The 16,873-nt window shown below is 46.7% G+C and overlaps 2 protein-coding genes across 9 annotated transcripts in view; one reads left to right on the top strand and one right to left on the bottom strand.

Moving 5' to 3' along the window:
* Nucleotides 1-14,633, bottom strand: part of UBN1 (ubinuclein 1) — a 36,260-nt gene extending 21,627 nt beyond the window's left edge. For 3 of the 5 annotated variants that reach the window (XM_050968777.1, XM_050968778.1, XM_050968775.1), the window contains exons 1-7: nucleotides 14,546-14,611; nucleotides 13,037-13,887; nucleotides 11,374-11,460; nucleotides 6,517-6,612; nucleotides 6,108-6,242; nucleotides 5,222-5,325; nucleotides 2,718-3,156 (exon numbers count right to left, since the gene is read on the bottom strand). In XM_050968777.1, the coding sequence (XP_050824734.1) occupies nucleotides 2,718-3,156; nucleotides 5,222-5,325; nucleotides 6,108-6,242; nucleotides 6,517-6,612; nucleotides 11,374-11,460; nucleotides 13,037-13,273 (1,098 nt within the window). In that variant the 5' untranslated portion in view covers nucleotides 13,274-13,887; nucleotides 14,546-14,611. Of the gene's footprint in view, nucleotides 1-2,717; nucleotides 3,157-5,221; nucleotides 5,326-6,107; nucleotides 6,243-6,516; nucleotides 6,613-11,373; nucleotides 11,461-13,036; nucleotides 13,892-14,545 lie in introns of all 5 variants that reach the window. The other 2 variants (XM_050968776.1, XM_050968780.1) reach the window with 2 other exon arrangements.
* A 179-nt stretch (nucleotides 14,634-14,812) lies between these two features.
* The window catches only part of GLYR1 (glyoxylate reductase 1 homolog), a 34,163-nt gene continuing 32,102 nt past the window's right edge, over nucleotides 14,813-16,873 (top strand). For 3 of the 4 annotated variants that reach the window (XM_050968781.1, XM_050968782.1, XM_050968783.1), the window contains exon 1: nucleotides 14,813-14,901. In XM_050968781.1, coding sequence (XP_050824738.1) covers nucleotides 14,864-14,901 — 38 coding nt within the window. In that variant the 5' untranslated portion in view covers nucleotides 14,813-14,863. Of the gene's footprint in view, nucleotides 14,902-16,079; nucleotides 16,171-16,873 lie in introns of all 4 variants that reach the window. The other variant, XM_050968784.1, reaches the window with a different exon arrangement.

Consider the following 16,873-nt stretch of genomic DNA (forward strand, 5'->3'; position numbering starts at 1 on the left):
TCCAGGGCACAATCCTTTATTTCATGCTGCAGCAGTCAGACCTGCACTTGCAGTTTGGGTAGCATATGCAGCATGAGACAAGGACTGCCTCTGGGAAGGAGAGGGGCCTCTTACTTACCCCTAATTTGGTTTCTCCTGGTCCCTACTAGGCCAGTCTGGACACTAGGCAATAGGACTTTCTAGCAGAAGACAGAGGACCAACCAAATGTGCTAGGTCAACACATACAAAAGGGTCAGTTCCAGCCAAGGAATCCTGTACAGGAAGTTTCCCGAGTAACAAAAATTGCAGACAAAAACCCACCTAAAAAAAAATAATCAGAGCAATAAGAATGTGAAATAATGGTAAAAATAATTCAAACAACTGGAGGAGGAGGGATAGCAAGAAATTATAGGTTGTGACTGAGGCTGCCTAGTACCATTTCTGTGCTGGTGAGTGGAAGTATACAGGAAAGCAGTGGCTGGGGTTACCCAGGACGTACACACGCAGTTAGCCAGACCTAGCAATGGCAGATGGCTTTGAAATCCCTTACACTGATGCTTCAAGCTCCAGGCTGCTAAGGGATGAATGAGTGAGGAGAGGTCCTACATTCCTACAGTGATTCCCATCTCTGATAGCAGCAGCAGACAGATGGCCAACAGGCACCACCCCACAGACGAAAAACAAAAATTATTTTCTAAAGAGAGGCCACACTATGGAAATCCTACCAGGGAGGAGAGGGTTAAAACCAAAAACTCAAAGGAGCGAAAAGAAGAATGCCTGAAAGTTTCATTTAGACAGAGGGGTGCTCCCAGCTGCTGATATGGGCAGAAAACTGGCCTCTTTTAGGGTACGTGCATCCAGAAGTGTGGCCTTTGTCCACCTTCAACTGCTAACAAGGTCTGTTCTCCAGAGTCCTGACTGACCAAGAAACGCAAATTTGAAAATGCAGCTGTTTCTTGCCCCCTAGAAACATATCCCAGCAGCGACCCTGCTTTCCCACTGTGAAGTGTTCCCCCATAACCACACAGTAACTGACCATCACACTAACTCACAGTAGTGTAATAATTAACTCTGTCAAGGGAGCCACTGTATTACTCACCACTAGCTAACCTACACTCCAGGGACATCCATTCCAGCTGTTATCCATTAACAAAAAGAGCAACAAATGGCTACCTCCATGAAAAGTTCCATGTCATTTTATCACCCACTCTTTGCTGAACTTTCTATCCTGTGATGCCTCAGTGCTGACAGCTCACCACCACTACAGAGTTCAGGTGTCTAAGAGGGCCGTGCTAATGGAGAGGAACTACCTCAACAGACATGTAAGAGCACATTCTCTAAAATGGTGACTGTCCCATTGTTCTACATTAGGATAAGAGCAGAGGTTAGGACCTGAAGTCTGGGGGTATGGCTACATTTGGAATTTCAAAGCGCTGCCCCGGCAGCGCTGCGGGAGCGCTGCCGCGGCAGCGCTTTCAAGTGTGAGTGTAGTCAGAGCGGCAGCGCTGGGAGAGAGCTCTCCCAGCGCTGCATGTAAACCACATCCCTTACGGGTGTAGCGTGCAGCGCTGGGAGCCGCGCTCCCAGCGCTGCTGCCCTGATTACACTGACGCTTTACAGCGCTGTATCTTGCAGCGCTCAGGGGGGTGTTTTTTCACACCCCAGTTGCAGCGCTGTAAAGTGTGAGTGTAGCCAAGGCCTAAATTTAAATGTTAGTAGCAGGACAGAAATGTCACCATGACTACATGTCCATAAACAAATGACGTGACAGCTCTTACATTAGCAGAGAGAAATACCAAATGGTTTTTAAAATGCAATTTCCTAAAGTATCCTTAAGGGGCTCAGTGTTTACTGCCTCTCAAAATCTCCATATCACAGTCTTCTAGAATTAAAAATACTCTCTCCCTTCTCCCACAATGGTCAGTGCCACAACAGTGGGATCTGAAAGTCAAGCTGGGTTCTGTCTTTCCATCTCAGGCCTCTCTGCCAGTAAGAGAGACATGGGTGATGCGTGTGAAGATATAGTTAAACCTTAACTGAGGCATCCACCTCTGTGCATCTCAAGGTGAAGATTCTGTAACTGGAGCTGAGTTAACAATATTAATGAACCTTCATTCCTGGATATATGGATTCTACAATGTTACAAGATGTCAAGAGAAGCTAAAACTTATCGCTGGCATCTGCTTGTTTTAGTGTACAGGAGGCTGAATTTAGTGCCACTTCAGAGTCACTTTTCTTACCACCCACTGGACTTAAAGGCTATTATCCTGTAACTTGGCTCCCAGCTTCACTGACTCCTAATATAAGTCCACTCAGGTTAAGTCAGTCATGGAAATTAGAGATGAAACTGACTTATTAGCTCACCAAGTCTCTATCTCTCCAAGACAAGGATAAACGTTATGCTTACCAGCTACTGAACGTAGTATGCTTCAGCTAAGCAGCATTTTAATACCATCTCAAAGCACTGAGTGCAGAAGAAGTGCAGCAAAAGCTGGGGTGACCCCTACCTGGACTACACTTGGTTCTACACACAGTCCCTCACTTCGATAAGTGGTTTGGAACTATGTGAAGTAAAGCCAATCCTACTTCAGAAAGAGACCCACCAGACTGACCAAGGAGGCTTAAAACTTGCAGACCCACCTCTGTATGAAACAAAAGAGGCTTGTCCTCCATCAGCTGCACAATCCATCCACCACCTACTCGGCAGTACACCCCATGCCTACCTTAGCGGCAATACCTGAGTCAGTTCTTTGATGCGTTTCTCCAGTGTGGCTGGTACTCCGTCTGGGAGGGAAGGTGGCTGTTTGAACTCCTGTTCCAAGCCCATTCCAGGAGGGTCACTCCCATCTTCCAATTCATGGAAAGGACTCCCTTCTGGAGATTCATTGAAGAGATGCTCCAGATCTAGCTCGGTCAGGGAGTCCATAGCAGTGGCAGCCTGAAGTAAGTCACTGGCACTGGCATGGCCAAAGAGAGATAGCAAAGGATCAGACATAGTCTCCACTTCCCGCGGGGTCGGAGCTTCTGCTGGTGAGGGTGTCACCATCTTCTGCTCCTCATCTCTCTTCTTCTGAGCTTCCTTCTCCTTATGGAATTTCTTCAGCATCTCTTTGACACTCAGAGCACCAGAATATTTCTTCTTCTTCTTCTCCTTACTAGCATTCAGTGCTGTGAAGCTGTAAGCGAGGGAAAAACAAGGACATCCTTATGACAATAAGCCCCGTAAAGGGAAGGGAATATCACAAGAAGAAGGGAGGAGAGAGGAAATACCTGAGCTGATACAAAGAGCATCAACCACACATGCTGATCCCCCGGTGAAACTTAGTCAGGACCTGCTCTAGTTCCCCCAGAACATGGAGCTACTACCTCTAGAGGCCATTGCTAGGAATTCAGGGCTGTGTTACTGAAAATGTACAACTTTGTACAGCACCAAGTGCTGATAGTGACTCAGGGATATTCCTGTTCAACATACTACTTTTTTTTTTTTTTTAGATTTACCTGACTATTAAATGTTCTCCCTTCTAGTTCTATCACATAACAAGTTCACCTCCCATTTTACAATCCACTATATCTCTTGTACATATTTGTCCAATCATTCTCATGTCAGACTTTATGAATATATTTCCCACGGAACAGTAGTTAAGTGGGGAGAGAAGATGTTTAATGCGACTACCCTCAAACACGTTACTACATCAGAGAGGAAACAGCTGAAAGGCCACTGGAAATGACGGATAGTCCAATGCACACTAGCCATTTTCAGCAAGGAAGGGCTGAGAATGCCCATCACAACACTGCTCTAAGTGCTCCACTTGCTCCCCATTTGATTCCATCATCACTCTGAAGTCTCGGTTCTAATGTTAAGATTCTTCATGCACTACAGCGTAGCTCTCTTAGAGCCTACCTCCCCATCTATGGCCCACTCACCATGAGCACTCCAGGGGGTACTCTTGTGAGCTGTGTCTTAGAGGTGCAGGGAGGACAGAGATTCTTGGTGTGGGGCAGATGTGGAATTCCTTATACCAATGATAGGGCCTAATACAATGCAAGATCTAGCTCATGCACAAGTCCTCTCTTGCTGATGGGACCTCGTATGGTGGAGCTTAAATCTCCTGCTCCATCAGGGTATGCTTTTAATTAATCAGGTGCATGCAGCCCAGATAGCACAGCAACGGATGCACTAGAAGTGCGCAAATTGAAACCTAAACCGTTAGCACTAAGGACTGAAACATGAGAAGAGTTGATTTGAAGGAAGCCTTTTAAACATTTCCCTTCTAGTAGCAACACCACATCAAATTCCCTTTTTTGATTGACTTTCAAGGTTCCAAGCACTCAACATGACAAGTCAGATGGCTTTTAAGAGAGAGACAGGACTGGAACAGAAATGAAACAGCACAAAAGAAAAGAAAACGCAGGAAAATAATTGAAGAGAAGGGGGAAGAGGCCAAGGGGAAAAGGCATCGAGCTGGCTGCAGAGCGGAGAGGGGAGGGGTGAATGGGGAAAGAGCCAGCAAGGGAAAGAAAGCAGATACAGAAATCAAAGCAAGTAAAAGCTGCAGCTGTTGGGAAGCATTAGAACACTTATAGTGACAAAAGGAACTGGTTACATCTGTAGCCCACCAATGACAAGCCAGTTTCAAAGGAGAGAGACTAAAGAGAGCAAGCACCCAACACCAGAAATGCCTTGCGCAAGGGGTCAAACATCTGCCACGGGGTGGCACTGGCATGCTGCTTTGCATTTCAGCTCTGATCGCTCGCCCCAGCCTCCTAACATCTCTCTCCATGCTAGCCTAACACTCCCTGCTCCTTCTCATCCCTCCCTCCCTGCTCCCCCCATTTCAATATCCGTTTATCCTCCTTTCCCTTCCTCATCTACACTCACCCCCTCATGCCAGTCCCCCTCAGCCATCCCTGTGCCCATCATGAATAGAGAGAACACAGCTAATGAAAAAAAATGCATCTAACAAGCCAGAAGCCCCTCCTGCCCCCACCCCTTTGCTTGGATGCTGGGCCCTTTTCCCCTAAACCTGCATCTGGCTTTTTGCCCATCTAGATTGTAAACTCTTTGGGGTAGGGAAGCATCTTCCTAGGAGCTTATCCAGTCCCCACCACCACAGTGCCTTGACTGGGGCTTTTGGGCACTACTGCAGTACAGATATATGCAATCTGGCCTTGGAGAGGCAGGGGATAGACTGGCACCCAGAACTTCCATCACCCCCATGAATACATAGGGCTCCCTCTCACCCAGCTTTGGGGAACTTGGATTTTTTTGACTTCTTTTCCTTGTCATAGGAGTCATCTTTCTTCTTCTTCTTCATCTTTTCACCTCCTTCTTTCAACTTCCGCTTCTGGGGATTAAACACAAGCCAGAGTCAGAGGGAGTGGGCTGTACAATAGTGCCCTCTTGCCCCTGGGAGGCCCTTCTAAGCCCTACTTCTGATTTGCCACTAACAGCCGCTGAATGTCTCAAATCAACCTCTGCTGGATACTAACACCACGTACACATAGAACAGCACATAGCTACTGTCTGCTCTAGCACACACCATCTTCGCTCTTCTGGGATCCCTCTAGCTAAGCCCAGCACCACATGAACAAAGACAACTGAATTTCCCACCTCCTTTTTATTCAGGTCAGTTTAGTGCTGGTGAAATCTGCCTGTTTGACAGCCCTGGAGGTTTAAACCCTTCAAACAGCTGGTACCATAGGGCAGTAGCACAAGCTTCCCCAGTAGCACAAGCTTCCTCCCTTCCTAACATACCTCAGCACCAATGTGAAGGGCTCACCTCCAGGGCAAGAGAGGAGGATACTTCCACTCCAGCCTGAGCTTCCCTGCTAAGATTTACCACCTCCGAAGGGTGATAATTGTGGTGCCATTTCTCTTCTAGGAATGACTGGAGACCACTCGCTCATTCTCCCCAGGCAGAGCTTTCTCTGGGTTACTACCAAACAGGATAGGATTTGAACCAGTGATCTGGGGCTAAGCGCTCCTAATATCTCCATAACCAAGCCCCCCTCAAACTAGCCAGAAACCCAACCCAAAGTTACAAAACATTATTTCTCTTGCAGCAAATCCAGTCTATCCACCAAAATGTAATGACAGAAGACACTCTCTAATGGCTGAATCTCTGACCTTGGGAGATTTCTTCTTTTTCTCTTTGATAAAGTCATCCTCTGATTCGGACGCCTGTCGGAACTGCAGCGTTCCCGAGTTGATGTAAAACCCTCCATATTTTGTAGTTAGAGAAGCTGGAACAAGCTCGTCGTACTGGGAACAAAAGAACGAACCACCTATTAGTGGGGTAAGTTATTCTGTTCCCATGTTAGATAGCAGCGGGACTGCACGCTCCCACTCCCCACTAACAAGTCTCCTTGGAGGACAGCGTGTCTCAGAACTAGGGATTCTCCCACCCTGCAGATGCCCCTGGAGTTGTCATTGCACTGCCCCAGCATGCTCCTTCCCTGCACTGCACTAACTCTCCCACATGCCCACCTGCAGCCCTAGAAGCAGCTGAATGTACAGCTCTTCATTCACTACTCACCGCTTCAGAATTATCAATGAAGGAATCAGATTCGTCGTACCCATACCCCATATCAATCAAGTCCTGCATACGGTCCTTCCTGCGTTTCTTGCCACCCTGAAATGATAGAGATCGATGACATCCCCCTCTCCTCAGTCTATTGCAGGGACCAGTCCTGACACAGGAGGCTGGCACTTCTCAGCCTAGACCGAGGTAGCGCTCCCTCTTTTCACTCTTCACATCATCGGGAAGGGACCTGGCTGGGTGAGTGCTGGGACTGGATCCAGGCTTCTCACATACGAGTACAGACCTCCTCTAACAGGAGGGGTTGCTACTCTCTGATCATGTAACCAGAGTAACATTGAGTTGAATTTATTTCTCCTCCATTGGCATGAGCGAAACAGCAACATAAGAAAGGCCGAAAGAGACCTTAGGACCGGTCTTTAAAAAGGCACTCAACACCTACGAGCCCAACCCAAAGTGACAAAAATCCTGCACTGTCACGCCTCCTCCCCAGACCATGCCCCTAAAGCCAACCCCTCAGAACAGATTAACCACTGGAACAAGATACCAAAGAAGATGGGATTCTCCACCACATCAGGTGTTCAAACCAAGATTAGGTGTTTTTCTAAAAGGTCTGCTGTAGTTCAATCAGGAGTTAGAAGGTCTGACACAGGAATTCCAGAGTGAAATTCTCTGGCCTTTTTTTGCAGGTCAGCCTAGATGATTGGTTTTCAAATTGTGGGGCATGCCCCAGGAGGTTATCGTGCGGGGGAGAGGAGCGCAAGGACCTGACTGGTTAGGAACTTTTCTTGTTTCTTCAAAGTATTGATGATCAAGTAAGAATTCCTCTCACAAGCTGTGTCACCGGCTCCCACTGTCACTGCCATGCTGGAAGATCAAAAAGGGAGCGAGGAGGAGCAAGGGCGCACAATCTCTTCCTTGGCAGGAGGGGCCCCATTCCAGCTCACTTGCTTCTACAGAGGCTGATGTCCAGGAGCCCCCTTTGGAGGTGGTTCCTCCCTGCCTAGACAGACTCCTGCACATGCATGCTGGGGACTGCACCAGGGCCAGAGGTCCCTGTAGCCTGTGAGTGATTCTGGGGGCAGTCCTAGGGTGGGGGCAGAGCCTGACTGTCTGTATCCTGCTGGGTTACTTACAGGCTGGGGAGCAGTGGGGCACCCAAGCCAGGATGGGCTCCCAAACCCCAGGCATTGGTGGAAATATCATTTCTTAGGACATGAATCTCCTGGGGTGGGGGGAGCATGCAGCAAAAAAACATTTGGGAACCTCCGGCCTAGGTGATTATTATGATCCATTCTGGCTTTAAGATCTATGAACATCTGTGTAATGTTTATCGTGCAATGTACTGAATTTAACATATTGTCCATTCAATTTCTAATTTAAAAAAAATACAAATTTGATACTAGGGCTGGTGGAACAGCAGAATACAATCTCTTTTGTGTATTATTTGAGGAATTTTAGCAGTATTCATCAAATACATTTCTTCAAAGGGTATTTGATCAACTACAGAGCTCATCAGACACTGCAACAGTTATTAATTGAATAAATTATTCACTTTATAGTCAATGACATTTGTTGAGTGATGTTTGCTAGATATATCTGTGACAGACTGACAGTATCCTGGACAAACCTCAATGAAGTAAGTTAAACTTTATTGAATTAAGTTTAACATCTTTGGAACATATTGTATTAGAAATTAAAATGTTTACGTACTACTGTGAAATTATATGGAACTGCTTTAACAAGCAAGACTGATGCAATCTCTGGAAGGTACTAGGTACTTCAAAGGTCTTTTTGGAAAGTGTGAAGTGGATTTCCTAGGAAGCCGCCTGGGGTGAAGGGAATGTAAATTCTCCCCTCCAAGCCAACCTTCTGAAGATATCTACTGAGATGCATTGGGAATGCCAGATCAAAGACCTCTGAAGTGTATAAAGGATGAACTGAACATGTTTGTTCTGACCAGAAGTTGTGATGAACTGGTCACCACAAGGAAACCTCCTTGAATGGGGGTTTGAAGGACTGTTCCTGCCAGAAGCCATGTTAGGGTTGGGGTTAATATCAGCGTGCAGGTAGGCTCCTTTATTGCTTTTAATATGCTTTCTCTGTAATGCTTTTTATCTTACAAATAAAGTGGGCCTGCATAGGAAGTGCTGTGTGGTACCTTGTAACTAGCAATTACACCCATTAATGTTCTCTGAAAAGAAAGCAAACTGGTGTCCCTGGGCAACCTGCCAGTTCAGGGAAACACAGTGGAGGTAGGGAAATGTGCAGCCCGGACATACCCCACTCAGAAGGGAGAGGGACGTGGGTCTCCTCCAAAAGAATGGCTGGAGTGCTGGAAGCCAAGAGTGGGTGCCCTTGCTGAACCACTGAGGGGAAACACAAGTGCAGTTGCCCTGAACTATGATAATATCTGGCCAACCCTACTTACTGGCAGCCCTTGCTTTTGTTAAACCTTCTTTTCTTATGACAGATCACACTGTATATTTTCTTGTGTGGTCTTCAGTGTCTCTTTACCTTCTCCCGCTTCCCTATCAGTTTTTCCTCCCTCTCTTCCTTCCCGTGTTATTGTGGTGTCTGCCTCCTGTCCCCAGAGTTGGCAATTTCCCAAGAAAAACTACTTTAGGACAGGCAGCTGGTAAATACCAGCTTAAACCCAGTTTAAACCAGGAAACTACGAAAAATAATCACATCAGTGTTCGGCAACACAGAATGAATCTTTTCAAGCGTTGGATACATCCATTCAAGACTGAGAAATAGGCTCAGCTCATCCACTCTATCAAAGCTGGTCTTCTGTTACAGGACGCTTTGTGCCCAATGGACCTGGACTGGTAGCCTGAAACTGTGTGCTTCTGATGGTTTAATGTTTCAAGCCTACAAATCTGCATTGTCGTTTTCATATAAGCAAATGTTTTCAACTTTTCTTTACAAAATATTGAAAACTGAAACCAGTCATGAGGTGTAATTTCCTTGAGAAAATACCAAACCAAAAGTACACAGATATTACAATGTTCATTATTACAATTACATATATTAAACTTATGCCCACTGCAGTTTTACTCTATATTTGGACAACCCTAAATTAACCTCCCAATCGACTTCCTTATGTAACCACAACCGCAATATGGAACTCAAACTAAGTGTAATGTGGTGTCATTAACAAAACCATTTTTAAAATAGAAAAGGCCTTAAACTGGGACTAACTAGTTTTTCCCAGGACAGTAAAAAACATATCTGGTAAATACCATGCCATCCCTACCTCACCCATATTTCCTCCCACCCTTTTTCTCTCACCTCTCCCCCCCAAATCTAATAGCATATTTATTTTGGAATGTCTCATCGACCTTGTCCTCATGTCCACACTCACACCCCTACAGACACCCACATCAGGCACCCAATAGCCAGAGGACTCAAATTTCTGACCACAGCAGAGCATTAGAAGTAAGAGTCCAGGTGACAGGAAAGGAGATAGCACTGGCATTCCTACTGAACTGATATCCCTGGACTCTGTTTGGAGACTTTGTCTTTCACATTAGCTTCTAACTAGTAAGTGCCTGATAAATTTGAAGCCTTACGCCCACAAAAAATCCTCGAGAGAAGAACCATTAGCATCCCTGCAAGTAACACCACAGTTAATTGACCCAGTTCTTATCAATTTCACTGTTGTCCACAGAATTCACAGAGCAGCAGTGAAGACTGGCACCACTCTGGTTGCAGTTTGGCAAAGTTCTGAGCAGCAACAGAAGCTCTGAATCTGTGTGCAGATTTAAGATGACAGCATAGCACCATTTTATATATGAGTTTAACATTTTGAAAGTGGCTTTTACCACCATAAAGGCTAGGTTTTGTTTTGTTCGTTATTTTTAAATGAAAGCTTAGATTCAACAGAATTTGATAGCACTCTACCAGGAGAATTCTCACTTTCCCTGGGTGAATGTACTGTTTGTGCCCTGCTTGTTATTGTCATGGACCTCTTTAACCTTAAAATCTAAGGCATATCCACCAACTGAAAAGACAGGAGGGTTGTTTATATAGAGCTGCAGGGGCTATTTCTGATGATGCCTTATTTTACCACCATCTGGATGCTTGAGTGAATAGCATGTTAAAGAAATTTTTTGACTTTCTTTAATTCAGAATAGCAGAGCTATTTTTACCTAGCCTTCTGACTGCAGGAAAGCATGGGAGCATGCTACTCTACCACTCCCTAGTCTCCATTTTATCAATACTTCTCTCCAGAAAATAGTAGAAGTATCCACCCTCCAAACAATGCTGAAAGCTTTCCCAAGCAACAACACAATGAAATTGAAACCTAATTCTTGTCAGTTTCACTGCTGGGACCTGATGACCTAGACATCATGTGTTTATTAAACAAAAAAAAAAGTAGTGAAACTGACAAGATAGGTTATTTTTCCACACTCTTGTGCAGCTTGGCAAAGTCCTGTATGGTAGCAGAGGTGCCAGAGATGCATGTCTACAGACTTAATAGATAGCACTACATTCTTTCATACTCATTTCATATTAGGAAGGTATATTCACAAACAAAGGACATTTTTCCTTTAAAAAAAAAGTTTACACTCTGCATTAGTTGATGGCACGTCACTAACAAGTGAAAATGAGAATCCTTCATTTATTGGCCAGAATTTGTCTTTACTAATGAACGATAGGACTGAGAGAACCAGAGAAATTTCTTTTCCAGCTGGATAAAGGATCTCATCAGAAGTGGATCACAAGAACCAATGGCCTTTATTCCTAATAAAATATGATTAGTGGAGAGGCAAGAAGTTTGAGTGGAAACTAAGCTAATAGAATTACTCATTATGGTAGAAGAGAGTGTAGGAGGAGGATAAAACATACGTATTTCTCTTCAAACTTCCTGGCAAGAGCTTCCACTTTGAGTCTTTCCTTTTCTTCATCATTGAAGGGATCACCAAGGTCTTTCTTCTGTGAAAATGAACAGAGGCAAACGTAAGAATCGACTCCATCACACTGTCTGACTGAGAAGTCCCACCACGAGCAGAGCCTCTGGAAAGAAGCTTAGATAAACCAACTTCAATATGCTGAAGAGCTGTTTTCAGTGGATATACTACTGCAGCTCTTTGCACAATTAGAGAACCACTTTAGGGGTTCTCAGAGTGCAAGGAATAACCAGCAACAGAGAATATACACAAGGATTGAAAATTTATCCAGACACTCATTGGCCAAGAAGTCAAATTACTAGCCAGAGGGAGGCCAAAAAGGCGAAGTAAGCCTTCCACCACCCTTCATTGAGGTTTCATGAGAAACCCAAGCCTCCATGGACAGTTACAGAGAAAAAGGGAAAAGAGGGTGCTGGGATTCATTTCAGGACGCTGCTCACGGATTTCATCTTTTGTATTACCGATAGCTAGCAGTTGACTAACCTGAATGCTCATTCCTCTTTTCTCCCTTGGGCAGCTAGAAGGAAGGAATTTGCTCTTGTTCTCTCCTCCAACTTGTTACATCCCCCAGAGTCCTGGCTGCCACACACACAGAAGCATATGTTCTACCCACTCGGATTCCCCACAGCTTCTGTCCTTCAGGTCGTCCTCACATGTAAATAGCTCCAGTGCCTGCCCCAGTGCCTGCCACTGCTGCTCCTCAGAGCTTTCACAAGCAGACACATGAAACCATCAGTTGACTGCCCAGATGGTTCTAGACAACAGACATGAAACTGACTAGAACTTGTTAGTTTTCCCAAGCAACACAATAATGATGTTATCAGTAGTAGCACTGGAACCATCCATTGCAGACTGAGGAAATTAGTATTTCTACAGATCACATTAACAACAATTCTAGCTCTTGCAGAGCACTTTTTGTCTTTCAGATCTCAAAGTGCTTTACAAAGAAGGTCAGTTTTAATTTTGAAGCACTTTGCATTTAAATTAAATTCTTTAAAATCAAAGTTTAGTTTCTGCTGAAATTGGTGAGCCCTCTTAAGGAAAAAGTTTCCTACTCACTACTGGCAAGCGAATTTCTCAGGTGCTGACTGACAGCAACGTAAGTACAAAGCACGAATCAACAGAGAATGCTCAAATTGAAATATCTGTGTACAGTATGAGTCTGTCTCTCTGCAGACTCCCACTGTACAAGCTGTATGGAGAAAATCTGCTTTCAATGTTCTTTTAAGGATATTCATGTTTCAAGCAATCCAGGTACCAAAAAAGCGCTGCAGTCAGTGTGGATCAAGTCAAATCATCATTATATGACATTGTCTGTTGTACCTTCCAAACAGTGTTTTTTCCATTTCAAGGGAAATTCTAATAAGGCAAAAATATAATAGGAAGTGCTGTCCAGCAGCAAGAAGTCCTGGTTTCTATTCCCAGTTCTATCACCAAGTTGGTGTGTGATCACTGACAAGTCATTTCACCTCTGTGCCTCAGTTTCCTTCCCTCATCCTTAAAATAGGGATAAAACATACCCAGCTCCCAAGAGCGTTGTAAGAATATCGTGAAGCAATCTGAAATCTTTAGTTGAAAAGTGTAGGTTATTAGATGCTCACCTTGTCTCCTGAGGAAACACCTTTCACTTTCCCTCGAGTATTCTTCAGAAGCTCTGGGTAGAAGAACTCTGGGCACCGTTTGTGATCTGGCTCAAATAGGGTGAGTGTGATGCGAACTGCTGCTGAGTCCTGAGGCTGCTCTGCTCCTGCAGCATCCTCTTTACGAGGCTTCTTCAAGAAAGTGTTGCTTAGTGGACCTGGCAAAGATGTGAACTGAACCCTGTGGGGCTCCGTCATGGCTATTATCAAGTCTTAGCAGGTCTCATGGCATGGTTTCCATTAGTTCAGAGAAGTTCTGGTGAAACCTTGTGCATGTGCATACATGGGGATTTCAATCACAAGGATAAACATAGAGATGTTTAAGGACGCAGGAGCACACTGGAAGCAGAAAAGATTATTGGAGTTGGATGTTTCTTTAAGGAATGGCTCTCTCACAGCTTGCTGCATTCATCAGAGAAAGGCTGATTCTCAGAGCAGAAATACCTCTGAAGTTTGCAGTCCCCTACATTTTAATGTCAGTCCATCTGTAACGTTACTGCTTTAATGCTGCAAAACTCCATTTCTACAGGGTGGCGAGAAAGGAAAACAATAATCTGGTGCACAGTGCAACCTCCAGAAAACCAGTTTTAATATGCCTGAACACTCCTTTGTCACAAATGTCGGTCTGGACTGTGCCACGTTGCATCAGAGCGTTGCCCTCGATGGCAGATATCAAGATGCAAGGAGAGCCAAATACACCTGCTCCTCCTCTGCACTAGGCACAGACACATGCTTGCTACTGTCAGATCCCTGGTCCATGCCCGAAGATCAGCACTCACAAGACTGTCTCCCAAAGAAACTTCGTCACATTTCTGACTGGAAAGGAAAATAAAGAGCCAGCTTAAACACAAAAGGATTTTTTTTTTTGAGAGGATGACACTCCCCTCCCCCAGTCCAGCTCAGATAAGCGAGATTTAAAATAACACTCTGGCTCAGAAAGAAGCCTCAAAAAATCACCTCAGTGACAACAGGTACTCGGCTCAGAAGCTGATCCCCAGAGAGCTTCCGGGCCACAAACTCGAAACTCCACAAACCCACTGGATGAGATACCAGCTGCTGCCTCACATGCTCCACTCAGCTCCTAGAGAATAGGGGAGCCTATGGCCCGGCTGCTCTGTGCAGCCCCAGGGAATGGGGACACCCTCAGGCCGTGAACGTGACCCAAGCCCAAGGGAAGGAGACCCCAGACTGCTCAGGGGGAGGGAGGGCCTTTCGGGCTCGATGCCCCAATACAGCCCAGGGAAAGGTAACGGGGGCGGAAAGAAAGGAGAACAGTGGCTCCAGGGGAGGCACTGGGATCCCCTGTAGCTGGTGAGCCAGAGGCTGTCCCGGGGGCGGCCAGGAGGGGGGCCTGGGCCGGCTACCCTGCGCCGACCCCGGTGGGAAGCAGACGCGGCTTGACCCAGTCACACCGCTACCCAAGAGAGGTGCCTGTGCGCCAGGCTCTGCCCCGCGCGGGCTCGGACTCACCCACGCTCCAAGCTCGGCCGCCTCCGCTCTCTCCCAGGCCGGATCCGTTCCCCGCTCCCGTATCACGTGCCGCAGGCGCTACCCCGCGCTGAGGCGGCCGAGCAGGATCACGTGATACTCCCGAACCCAATGGGCGGAGAGACTGCGGTCACGCGCGGAGGGAGCGGCGAGGTGACACAACGCCTGGATCACGTGACGCGGTCTGCCCTATCCCGGCGACACCACCCCCTCCGCTGAGGCTGGCCGCGGCGTGGGTGGTGCCCCTCCGGCCCGTCCCGGCAGCCCCTGCGCCGCGCTGCTCCTGGCTGAGTCGGTAAGATGGCGGCTGTGAGTCTGCGGCTCGGAGACTTGGTGTGGTGAGTGTGGGGGCTGGGAGGCGGAGGCAGCGCGCGCGGGGGCTGGCGGGAGCTGCCCTGCAGGGGTGTGGGGCTGGGTGATACCGGAGTGGAGGTAGAGAGCGGGGGGTGGGGGCGTTACCGGGCTGCCTGTAGCGTTAGCGGGCAGACGGAGGGGTGGGGGAGGGTATAGGTGGTACCAGTGAGGGTGGGCACCCGGGGTGGGGTACGCCGGGCTCTCTCACCCTGAAGCGTTGACTAGGGGTTGGGAGCAAGCCCCGCCTTCCCCATGTGAAGCGGCCCGGGCTGTTCTGGACAGGGCAGGGCAGGGCAGAAAGCAGGGTGAGAGCTGGGGCACTTGCCCCAGGAGCGAACGGGGCAGTTGAACAAGAGGTGTCAGTTTGGAGCAGTGACGGTGGCGAGATGGTGCAGGGCACTGGCCTGTTGCCTACACAACACTGGCGGCAGAGAGTTGATGGGGGAGTTATATGGGCTTTGGGGGATTCTGCGGTGCGGGGGGAGCAAAATAGAATCAGAGCCTCGACTAATCAGGAGGTTTTGCGTTGAGGACAGGGTGGGGTACGGAGCAATGAGCCTCTATTTCAGGGTGAAATGTGGGGCAGGCTTTGCCTGTGGGGTGGGTAATGTGCTGTTATCTGGGAGTCTTTAGGAGTAAAAGGGATAGGGAATCGTTGCCTTAGCATTTTTTGAACTAGAAGACAGGGTGAGGCAACCATCTAAAGAACAGTAAAGGTAGAGGAATGAGGCAATGGGATGATTGCTTGGAGGATGGTGCTGGATATACAGGAGTCACCTGGGGGTTGTGAGCAGGGCAAGGAAGGGGTGATCATTAAGATCTGGGTGCCACTTATAGGGAGTGATTTATGTGATAAGCAACACGATATAGGAATGGGAATTTTTTTCCAGGTTGGGCTATCCCTGTTGGAGCTCACAGGAGCAGCTTTCCCCTGTAACCCATGCTTTATCCCCAAACACAATTGAGGAGTCATGGTCTCTGTACTTCCAGCTCGGGAGGACTGATGGGGCCTCCTTCAAAACTTGTTAGCACTGCTCCTGAAGTGTACAGGCTTCACTGTGCTTCTACATGGCATTGAATGATGGGTTAGCATCACACTAGGGCCTTCAACAAATAGCTAATCCCCAACACGCAAGTGTATGCATTTATATTTATATCCCAGATAAAAAGAAGTGCGTGGTCCAGGCTGACAACTGCAGTTTCTCATCCGAAACATTGACAGTGGTGTGAAGTTGTCTAATTTATATAGCAAAGTAAGTAAAGGTTGATTCCTTTAGCTGAACTTGTTTCAAATGAGTGTTTTGGGAGTGCACTGCTGTTAGTGATGTTTCTGAATGCAGATCATCCAGCTTGAGTTTCATACATGGCCATGTAGTCAAGGCACAGCCGCTAGGCCCACCCAAAAAGAACTATAGCCATAACACTTGGAGGGAGATGGGAAAGCAGAATAACCTTGATAAAAGAAGAATCGATGGATGCAACAGTAAAAGAAAGTCATGGTTAGTGTCCTCCTAAGTAGTGTTTCTGTAATCACCAGCTTGCCCTCTCTGTGGAATCCTCACCTCATGGATGTTGACATGCTACTTGCTGAGAATTTTAGTTCAGGAACTGGCAGGCACTAAGGATTCTCTGCCAGTCTCATGCAAGACAGTGACTGATGCCAGATAAGGTTTTGTGAACATTTGAAGCCAGTGTGACGGGGTAGGAAGACTATTCTTTCATGCTGACAGCAACCCCTCCTTTCCCCCCCTTCTGTGAGGAAATGCTTTGGCTTAGACTTGTGATGAAACTTGCAAAGGCAGGAAATCAACTTTTCTGTGATTATAGTGGGCCTGCAGTATGTTTCACAAATCTTAGTAGCATGATGAGCGGCTGAAAAAAGAGTGATAATGGAAGTAACCTTGCAACCTTTGATATAGGCATTCCTACCTTAAATTCTAAAATAGTACATTTTAG

This window comes from Gopherus flavomarginatus, chromosome 9, assembly GCF_025201925.1.
Source record: "Gopherus flavomarginatus isolate rGopFla2 chromosome 9, rGopFla2.mat.asm, whole genome shotgun sequence".
NCBI lineage: Eukaryota > Metazoa > Chordata > Testudines > Testudinidae > Gopherus > Gopherus flavomarginatus.